Source organism: Lynx canadensis, chromosome B2 (genome assembly GCF_007474595.2).
Source record: "Lynx canadensis isolate LIC74 chromosome B2, mLynCan4.pri.v2, whole genome shotgun sequence".
Lineage (NCBI taxonomy): Eukaryota > Metazoa > Chordata > Mammalia > Carnivora > Felidae > Lynx > Lynx canadensis.
This window is the reverse complement of record NC_044307.1, coordinates 36,960,535-36,971,327: the sequence shown is the minus strand read 5'-3', so window position 1 is coordinate 36,971,327 and position 10,793 is coordinate 36,960,535. Positions and strand designations below refer to the sequence as shown.

General features: G+C 50.3%; 1 protein-coding gene across 2 annotated transcripts in view; it reads right to left on the bottom strand.

Moving 5' to 3' along the window:
• Positions 1-2,319: 2,319 nt before the first annotated feature.
• ZFAND3 (zinc finger AN1-type containing 3) overlaps positions 2,320-10,793 on the bottom strand; it is a 324,760-nt gene continuing 316,286 nt past the window's right edge. For both annotated transcript variants that reach the window (XM_030315419.1, XM_030315418.1), the window contains one exon: positions 2,320-4,642. In XM_030315419.1, coding sequence (XP_030171279.1) covers positions 4,488-4,642 — 155 coding nt within the window. In that variant the 3' untranslated portion in view covers positions 2,320-4,487. The remainder of the gene's footprint in view (positions 4,643-10,793) is intronic.

Here is a 10,793-nt window from a genome sequence, read left to right as displayed (position 1 = left end):
CCAACCTCTTGCTCCTGGCTTGCTATATCCATTTCAAAGTCCCTCCAGTGACTGATCGGAAACACCCTGACATGTAAACCTGGGGAACAGGATGCAAGTCAAGGGAAATGTGAAGTTCCGGGAATGTGCCAGGTGATTCAGGTTATGGGTCACTGGGACAGCACAGCAGAGATCCATGTAAGCCAGGCAGGCCTGGCTAGAATTAACCCCCAGCACACAGAGGGTGCTCAAAGAACAGGGGTAACTTGTCCCAAGGTGTGATTATGAGAAAGCCTGGAGGTAAAAATAAGTCATGGGCTGCGTATTGTGATGCACTAGCCACCTGCATCTTCTAAAACATCTCTGACCAGGAAATCGGCTTTCCACTTGGCATCACCAATGACCTGAGCTTCTTGAAGTCCACTGTTGGGGAATGCTGGACAGGCTGGCTTCTGAAAACCCAGCATCCTGACCTCCCTGGGAGAGCTGGTCCCTTCTGTCAGTTTTTAAACTTAAGGAAAAAAAAAAACGTTGCACATGTGTATAGTCCTAGAAATAGAAAATATAAGGCTTGCTGAATTCCCATCCTCCACCCCCACAGAAAACCACTAAACTTCCAGCGTTTTCTTCTGCATTTACCTCCACATTAAAAAAAATTTTTTTTTAATGTTTTTTTTTGAGAGAGAGAGAAAGAGAGAGAGAGATCAGGGGGAGGGGTAGAGAGAGGGAGACACAGAATCCAAAGCAGTCTCCAGGCTGAGCTGTCAGCAGAGCCCCACACAGAGCTTGAACTCATAAACCAGGAGATCATGACCTGAGCCGGTCAGATGTTCAATCTACTGAGCCGCCCAAGCACCTATACCTCCACATTTCTAAATAACATGCTCACATTGCTCTCTTGACTTTCCAGTTTACACATTATTTAACTTCCCACTAAGGACGACGAGAACGTAGCCCCATTATACTCTATACATACGCATGCACGTACTCTGGTCTCCGAAGAGTTCTGTCACCAGTTTTTGCCAGAGCAACATTCATCATTATTTATAACAATCACAGCTGAGTCATGTAAGGTCTCTGGGCTCCTCTTAATATTTTTTGTGTGGCATTAATAAATGATCTATTTTAATTTGCTTACTTTTCTATCTATGAGATTCATGCCCAAACCCTGGGACAGAGGCATGGATCAAGTGTGAACCCTCTGAGACCCATGAGACTCTCACTGCCCACACCATCCACAGCTGGCTGCATCCCCCGTGACATCCCTTCCCAGTCCTCTCCTGAGTTTCCAGGCCTCCACATTTTTCTCTTCTTATTCCTCTTCTTCTGGAGCCCTCCTTTAGGCAGGTTTGAGAATGGCTGTAAAGGAGATACGTTTTTGAGACAGCTGCAGAATTTTCCCGGGTATTTCTGTTGCTCTGCTGACTGCTGGGGTGCGCTCAGTTCGCTCCTTCTTTGGAGCCAGAGAGCTCTCTCAGTTTGCCTTGAGGACCACGTCCCACCCCCAATCTGCCTGCAGGGTGGGGGTGGGCTTCCTGCTCCTGCTCCTTGCTGTGGCTTCTTTCCAGAGCCATCTCTTCTGGCTGTGGGCTCCTGCCGGCAGAAACAAAACCTCCCAGATCAACAGGAGGTGCTAACCAGGGACAGAGGTGCATTTAGCGGGTTCCAAGGCCACCACACTCCTGTGCTCTTTGCACACATCTGCCTGTTCCCCTCCACCATACACCTCTAATTTCCTCTTAGGATTTCTCATCATCTTCATGGCAACTGTGTGGTCAAATATTCTGCCCTAAAGGTGGGAAGGAGGGATGCTACTCTCCTGCCACATTTTCAAACACCTGAAGACGTATCGAATGCCTCCTCCACACCAGAGTTGGATCTTCCCATGGGTGGGATCTGGGTCTCTGAGATGCTGCCCCTCCCCGCCCCCCAGGACCCAGGCACCCCTAAGGCAGGCACAACTGAGGGACTCCCTCAGGGCTGGTGTTTATTTCTTCCTATCTCCCCTACATGGGTGACCTCCTTGCTGCCAGCAAAGACTTGGCCCAGCAGGCACACCTTCATCCAGGGTCAGCCCGGGGGCCTCCCAAGGCACAACCCGCCAACAGAAACAAGGAGAGCAACTGTTTAGCCTGGACGTGTGACCCCCCCGCGCGGAGAGAATGGAGGGGACGCTGCATACAAGAGCCACCTCCTCCCTCATCTCTTCCTACCTCCGGCCAGGGAGACACTGTACCATTTTTCTGGTTATACAGGTAGCACTTCGGAGAACTGGCGAAACAGAGAAATCCAAACTTTCATACGATTGGTTTAATTTTTTTTCAGCAGGAGAAAAAAGAATAAAGTTACAAGATTCTTTTAATATTTTCACAATGTTAAAACTAAAACTGAGCTCTAGGCTATGTGTGTAAGTAAATCTAAAACACAAAAGGGTTAAATAAGATCTTCTCTTTTAAAGATACAAGAATTTAAGCTTTCCTTACATTTAACAAACTTCACAGAACAGATACTGCAGGGGAACAAGCCCTCCCCCCACCCCCAGCTCTACCATCAGGAAGTGAACATGGGCTGCGAGCCCTGTGTGCCACCAGGCTCCCCAGAGAGCCTGCCTCCCATCCCTGCCTCGAAGCAGCAGCGGTGGGGCCTGAGGAGGGCCGGAAGGGCGCGTGGGTGGCCTCTTCGGGATCAGAGCTTGGCGGGGGGGCCTAGGCGGCCGCCTCACTGAGGATGGCCATGTACTGGCCAGAGGGCCGTGGCTTGACAACAGTGGTAAACGCGGGCAGACCTGGCCCCTCTGCCCTGGGCTGCCTTAGAGCAAGACACCAGTCTGGGTCCTGAAGCAAGAATAAGGCTGGAGATTTTGCAGCGGATTCCACTCTGGTGGGGGTGGGATGGAAGGAAGAGGCTGGGAAGAGCATGATTTCCTATTTCAGTATTCCGGATCAAAACCACTTGTAGTTGCAGGTGTGTAGCTGTGAACTGCAGACAGAGTCGAGCTGCTTGTTGTGGTATAAAAGGGAAAGTTTGCTGGGTTAACTATTCCAGTAGCCTGTGTGTGGGCAGATCCAAGCCGCCTCTGCAGGAGCCTCCGACTCTCACCAGCCTGGACCAGATGGGGTCTCTGGGCCACTCAACCCTGTTCAGGCTTAAGACAGGAATCTTAATCCTGTCCACCCTCCCCGCCCCCACCCGACCGGTGATGATTCCCTAACACGGGCAAACAGGCCCAAAGCCACCCTCCCCACCTGGCCTGAGCTATCGTGGCTACTGACTCCTTTCTGCCCGCATGAAGAGGGACAGGCTGATAAATGTGCCCTCCCACCCCACTGCCAGAGCAAAGGTCTCTCAGAGCCGGGCCGGGCCACGAACCACTGTTCTAGACAGATCAACCCACAGCTCCTCTGGCGTATGCTGCCTGTCCGTCCTAAACCTATGTGGTAGAGGTTGTCCCTGGACTACAGAGCTGCACAGACACAAGGGGCGAGGCCATGGCACCATCCTCTCGGCCCACAGAGGGCTGAGTGGGTGCCACTGGAAGGGGCAGAGTCTGCGGACAGCAGCTTCCCAGGCGCTCCCCAGCCCTCCTACTGATTCCCGTTGGCCATGAAATGTCTTTTTAAAAAATCCCAATATAGAAATTTAGCTGCAGAGGCCAGTTTGTAGATCCCAGCCGCAGCTGCTGTGCTGTAATTAGCCTTATTTGATCAATTGCCAGATCCCTGCACTTGGCAAATGGCAAACCAGAGCCAGTGGGGTCAGGGTGCGCCCTGGCTGCTTCTCACGACCGTGGGTCCTGTGTAGAAAAGATGGGTCTTGTACATGGACTAGTCTTGAATGGAACTAATTTTCAAAGTGAGGTTATTGTTTCTCTTCTCCTGTGATGAGAGAGTTTTTTCATAGCAAGTCAGGTAAAAAAATTTTCCTAAGAACCTGCCCCCCACCCCCATTTCCAGCTCTGTGGGAGAGCAAAGCCACCACCCAGCCCAGCCACGTGGCCAATCTCAACAGCCTCCTGTGGCCAAGGCACGCGTGGCCATCAGGTATCCTGGCTACTGGGACTAAGGATAAGTGAAGAGGTGAAAGGCCGAACATTAACCAGAGTTTCTGGCAAAGCCATGTGCGTCATGGGAACTGTAACACCAGCTTCTACTCCTCTATTAACTCAGAGTCTCCGTCTGGAACACTTTCCGCTTAAGGCTTTTTATAAGTTTGACTCCAGCAGTGACAGGTATGTGTTGTTTTAAATCCACTAGCCATGCTCAAAAAAAAATATTCTTCACGTTTTAATTTTATACAATGGCTAGCAGGCACCTTAGTAACCAGCCAGAAATCAATTTCAACCACCATCAACCCCTAAACTACAGTACCAGGATGGCTGGCTAAAGAAAGGAAACGGACTGGCTGTAGTCTGACGCGTGCCCAGTACAAGGTGTCTGGCTGACTTTGTCCTAAATAAGGCTAACATTAGTGAACTAAGAACAGCGTCATGTGGCGGCCATGCCTGGCCTTCAGGAGCACCCCTCCCCAATGCGCTGGCAGGAGCGCCCCACTTTCCGGTCCAGTTTCACCATTTTCATGATGGCTTCCTCTCGGCCGCGGCCCATGTGGTCAAACGTACAGTCATGCTGCTCGGGGAGGCGATGTAACATACAGAACACATAACCTGCAACAGTGGGAGAAGCAAAGAAAACAGACTGTTAGGTGGGCCTCCAAATGTCCAAACCCCAGCTTTCGTTCTGGCCTGGAGGATGGAGGGGCATCTCAGTGAGCAGACAGTGGCGCACAGCAGGCACTCCTGCCACCAGAGAGAGTTTACACAGCGGCCGCCTGGGAGGAAGGGGCCTTTACCACAGCTCCTCCTCCAGGACCTCAGAAGGCCAGTGACTTCTCAGCTGCTGCAGTGAGACACGCCGCCCCCTTCCCGGTGGGGGTGGGGGGGTCTGAGCCCCTCCCTCCCCACCAAATAGGCGGGAGGGCAGAAAGCTGCCAGCTCAGCACCTTCCCAGCTTGGGCAAACTGTAACAGCCACAGGACACCCACCATTTCTAAGAGGCAGAGACGGAGCAGAAATGATTATGGCTTAAATTACATCCTGTACAGTGAGGGCTTAGGGGGGACAGTGGGTGTGATCAAACCTCAGCCCACAAGTGAGCGGAGACTCTCAAAGAAAAGGGGATTATTTCGAGTGCCAGAAAAGGTATTACATATAAATAGGGGAAAGAACAGAAATGTTGAGCTCTAATCGCCAGCCATCTCAAAGGAGCCTGAGGCTTCTAACTCCACCTGGTAGGTAGGAGGCTACAGCACTGCTCCCTCTTCCTGGAGCAGAGAAATCAAGGGAAACACTGATGAGCCTGGCAGAACAAAGGACTGAGGAGAGGCCAACAGAGCAAGGAGATGGTGCAGGTGAAGGCCCTCTGGTAGGAAATAAGAGGTGGCCCTCAGGCAGTCAGCAGGAGGCTCAGAGGACAAAGGTAACACAGAGCTGCCAAGGATGTGGCCTGTTCCCTCCCCATTCTGCTCCATTTCTAGAACTGCTGATGTCCCCAAGGTCTGTCTGGCCCTCTTTGTCAGGGAGGGGGAAGGAAAGATCCAGGCTGGGAAGCCACCTGCCAGTGCTGGCTGACCCGTCGCCCCCACTCATCCCATCAGTCGTATGTGGCCACAGGCCTAGACCAGGTCCACAGGACCGACCTGTAGGCGAATCTTCCCTAAACCTCTTCTCCCTGTGTGCGCGGGCAGGCATCCCACAACAGCCCTGCCAGGCCAAGGCTCTCCTCGCAACCACCACCTCTTCCCAGAGATTTCTTTTGCGCCCAGATCTCACTGCTCAGGGCGAACGGCCAGCCACTCCCTTCATCCATCTCCACAGCCTCCATTTCTTTTCTTTTCACAGAAGAATAACATTGGTTGAAGCAAAGACTGAGTGGCCAGGACAGGCGACAGTTTCAACAGCCTAACCTGTAAGGTTAACTTCATCTAGAGAACACTCCTCAACTGACCCTCACAGCCCTGCTCTGATGCCCTAAAGCCCATGCTGTGCATAGAGCACGTGCACAGGGCCCAAGAGCCTGAGTGACCAGGCTGACTGGACCATCCGCTGTGAGAGAAAACACATTATTAACTGCTTCCCAGGGAGAGCAGGGCAATATGTTTGACTCTAAATTGGGACTGGGTTTAAGGAAAAGAACAGAGATGAAATTTTTGTCTCCTGAGAAGCCGAGTTCCCACTTGGTCCAAAAGCAAAGTTAAGATTAATGAGCTCATGTGTTATATTTACTGATAAGTTCATTACTCGAAGATATTGGATAGTGTTGTCTTTGTCCTAAAGGACTTCCCAGCCTAAGTGTGGATGGCCTCAATATACATCCTCCATCTAACCAGCACAGCTGTCCTTTGGGGCAAGCCTACCTGTGGGGAGAGGGGCTCTGATGGGGCGCTGGCAGCCCGGCACCATGACATGCTGGTAGGCATTTTCTGCCACCAAGTCCTGACATACTTCTGGAACTTCGACATCTATAAAAAGGGCAGGAGAACCCCCACTGCCCCCTTCCCTCCTTGTTTTCAAGATACTGAGATGATGTAGGAGAAGGTCCCAGGGGCTCTTCTCTGCTTCTGATGAATGGTGCCGGCTGAATCAAAGTAGCAGGAAATAGATTACCTCTGAAATTAACTGAGCCCTGGCTCAGCCTAACACCTCATTAGTCAAAGGCAGAGTGGGGCAGAAGGGAGAGGCTCCAGTCTTGTCCTCACTACACACCCCGCACAACTTTGCTTAGCTTGCCTTCCCCTGGCTACAGAGCAGCCCCCCTCAGGGATCTGAGAGCCCCAGGCTCCGTGTGGAAAAGGAAACAGGGCGTGACAACCACAACAGCTGCCTGACGCTCTCTCTACACACCCGAGGATTCTCCATCCAGCCAGAAACACCTCATTTCTCCCTCCGAGTTCGGTGTACCTCTGTCAGACACAACTTGACACTTGGCTTTGATTTCTGTAAGGTAAAAACCACTACACAGCAGCTACAATTAGAATATATGGCATTGTAATTCACTGGGGAAGAATGTCTGGGCAAATTCTAGAAGGCTAGCTTCCCAACTTGCTGTACTGAGGTTAGTAGCTGGAATAAATTAAGTCAATCCCCTCTCCTTTCAGGGTCACTCACCAAAAGGAAGTTACATGCTGGAACTTGTCCCAAATGCTGAGCAGGTATGATCCACTGACAGCAGCCAATCGGCTAAATGCATTTTGGTGTCAGTATTCGGGAATGGGTTGCTCTGGATACAGACGGGGGTGGTGGGGGGCGGGAATGACCCGTGGGTAGACGAATCTCTATCCTCTTTTCTTGGTACCCACAGATCTGTTTCCAGAAACTATTGCAAGTGTCATGAACTTTCAATTATTCTCTGATTGAATTCTTTAAACAGAGCTGGGTATGGAGAAATGAGTTCAGGCTGCTAGGGAAGATGATTGTTCTTAATTTCAGTGATGAACACAGTTTAAAAGTGCAAGGGGATTTACAGCCTCTGTCTACATCCTCCACAGTGTTCATTAGAAACCAATTAGGGCCTTTCCAGAGAGGGTCAACCAAGGCAGTGTCCGAAGGGATGAAAGGACAGAGGACAATGAATTGATCAGCTGAGCTGCAATATGGGTTTGGTATCATCACCAGAGGATTACACAATTCTTTTCTCCCCTAATTTAAAAAAGTTATATATCAAAACTGAATTCACTCATTAATTTGCATACATACAATCAATCCATACCTACACTCTTGTCATGGCCCCCATAGTTCAGCATCATGTACTTTAAAAAAAAATTCAATATACGTTTGCCTATAAGAGCTACATACCACATGGTACTCTGGCAGGATGAGGATGGATCAGGGTAGGAGAATATGATTAAAAGGACGCTGATTCCCAAAAGAGAATGAAAACACCCAAAGCCAAAGTTTTTGAAAATATGACATGCCTGCTAAATGTGGTTTAACCTCAGCCCTTGCCCCTCTGGTGTCACATAACTGGCTGCCCTGCTCCCGAGAGGCCCGGATTCCTGGTTTTCCATGAAATACTGGCATAGGAGGAAGCTGCAGAGCTCCTATAGGCTGCTGGGGTTGTTTTCAGTACATCTGCACGAGACACTCAAGAATTTGTGTGGGTGTTTCTTCACTAGCTGGCACTGAAGAACAATTTGGGATGAGCCCTTGATTAAAAAGGGAGGGTGAAGCAGCAACTCTGTGTGCACTTTGTTCCATGCCCCACCCCCTGCCCCTCCCTGGCTTCTGGCCGCCCATCCCTCAGGCAGGAAGAGGAAGAGGAGGCCCCCACAGCAGGTGATACCAGTCAGCCCCCTCCCAGTGAGCTGAGCTGGAAGGTCTCCAGCAGCTACATCCTCAGTTTGAAAAAACCTTCTTTAACTAAGCAGGCAGCACAGGAGGGAAGAGGATGACTGTGTAGATGGTCACAGGGCTGACCTACTCAGGCTCATCCCGGTGCCCTGCCCAAGCCTGTGGCTATGGACAGCAAGAGGTGGGGGGATACCAGAGGCTTCCCTAACTCTATCACTCAGAGATACAAGAAAGGGTTTTTCCCTCACATGGCATGAGAAATACAGAAGGCAGCATTCAAGTCACTGGCCCTCAACAGAGAAGCCTGGGGGCATTCTTGTAGGACAGGTATTTTAATGGAAACCACTCCTCTGGACTCAGCCCTCCTGATGTGGGCCTGGGGCCTGTGGCACCCATGACCATATGCCACATCAACCTAAAGATGGTCAACACCCAATGGCCCTGAAAATACATTCCCAGCACAAAATGGAACTAAGGCTCATTCTTCTAAGACTCGAAAAGGTCTGAAAGTGCATGTTTCTAAAAATGCTCATTTGGTGGGAACCAAACTTCTGACTCTTTAGCTTTTAAAGTTAATGTCTGGAAGCCATACAATTCATTCTGATGCCTTCATCCACAGTTAAACTTCACATCTGCTTACATGGGTGCGTGCGTGCGTGCGTGCGTGCGTGTGTGTGTTTTGAGACTAAACACACAGGATAGAGAATAATTTGTACAAATGCCATCATCAAACACAGATGACACCCAACACCTTGCTCTAAGTGCTATGAAAGTTTTAACACTGTTTTCTGTTTCACTAACTTGTTTACAAAAACCCACAACTATCACTGCCCAAGAGGAACACTGGGAAGAAGCCTCACCAAAGACCTGAGAAGAAAGGGTCTGTGTCCTTTACCTCTCAGTAGTGCTGGTAGGCAAGGCCCTGAGGGCACTAGAACCAGATAACTGCCTCACCTACCAGTTCCATCCCTCCACTGCTCCCTCACCCACAAGCCACGGGAAATGGCTAAGGTACTGGGGGCAGGGAGATGGGAGGAGGAGGAGCTGGGGGGCAGAGGGAGGGAGCCAACCTTACACTCTGTAGGCAGCAGGCAGGGTAGCCCTTACTCTCTGGCTGAGGCCCTGGGCTCCTCCCCGCCACAGCCAGCACTTCCCTCCAAACCCTAAGAATTAAGCAGGGGCTGGAACTTTATCCATGGAATTTCCTAAGGGAGGCAAAGAAAGTGATGCCAAAATCCACATTCCAAGTCTCAGCCCTTGACATTTTTATTCAATCTCTGTCAGACAGAAATGCTGCTTATCGGCTTTATCTTAGAGTAAAAAGCCCCATTTAAAGTTGGCAAAGTTGGGCAGCTCTGGATAGTTTTAGACTTTAATTAATTAAACATTTGTTTTCTTGCAGGATCTGCCCCCCCCCCCCCCCCCCCCCCCCACCTTGAAGGCTCACCCACCGCGGTGGTTTTAGTAAAGTCACAGACCAGGGCAGGCCTCAGCTCCAGCTATTTAGGTATTTCTACCTCACTTGTAAGAAATATTTTACACTTTCTTGCTCATTTGAATTTCAAATTGTCAAAGCAAAGGTTCAAGCAGAAACTAAAAATACTGACAAGCCTTGGGGACCGAGGCCCTGTAAAATGATCCACCGGTGAGCAGCCTGAGGTGGCAGTGCACGTGTGCATGCTGTCTGTGCAGTCACGTCTGCCCTCCAGCCCCCTACCTGTGCTGGCTGCAGTGTACGTCCAGTTAGGAGGACAATCAGAGACTGTTCCTACACGTGAGCATGGGCTCCAGCAAACACAGCCTACCCGACGCCTCCCGAAGCTTCCTGAGAAACCTCGGCAACAGACACTGCAAATTTCAACTCATCAATAGGCACCACTTCCTATCTTTTTAAAGAATAATGACAAATGTGCCTGAGCCATGTGTCTGAAATGACCAGGCAAGCTTGTTAGAAAAAAGAATCACATTTTTTTTTCCAGCAAGGTAAAAGTTTCTTAAAGCTCAGGACAGCACAGTGACCTCATAGCTCATTTGTAAGTACATGCTGGGAACAGCAGGTGGCTACAGGAAAGCTTGTTGGAAAGCATTAGCCATTTATACTCCCACCAGCAGCAATCCTGGATTACACCACATTCACTGACCCAATGCCCAAGGCAGAATTTGTAGCACAGAAACATATTAAAGGATCTTAACACATTTTATTTCATCAGACCCAGGGTATGGGCAAAGCAGCTACAAGTGATTCAGGAACGGAGTGTGTCTGCTTTGCATTCTCCTCCATCTCTGGCTCTGCATGGTGGAGGGGAAAGCATCGCGCTCCAAGAAACAGAACTGGATCGTGGCTCATGAGTGGCCAACACAGTGCTTAGCTGGGCCGGGGGAGAGAATGGGTGGATGGGCAGGGGTCAGCTGCCCAGGGTGCTGGAACCAAAGCCACAGTAGATCAAGGTGGGCATCAGTCTGTTTTTCA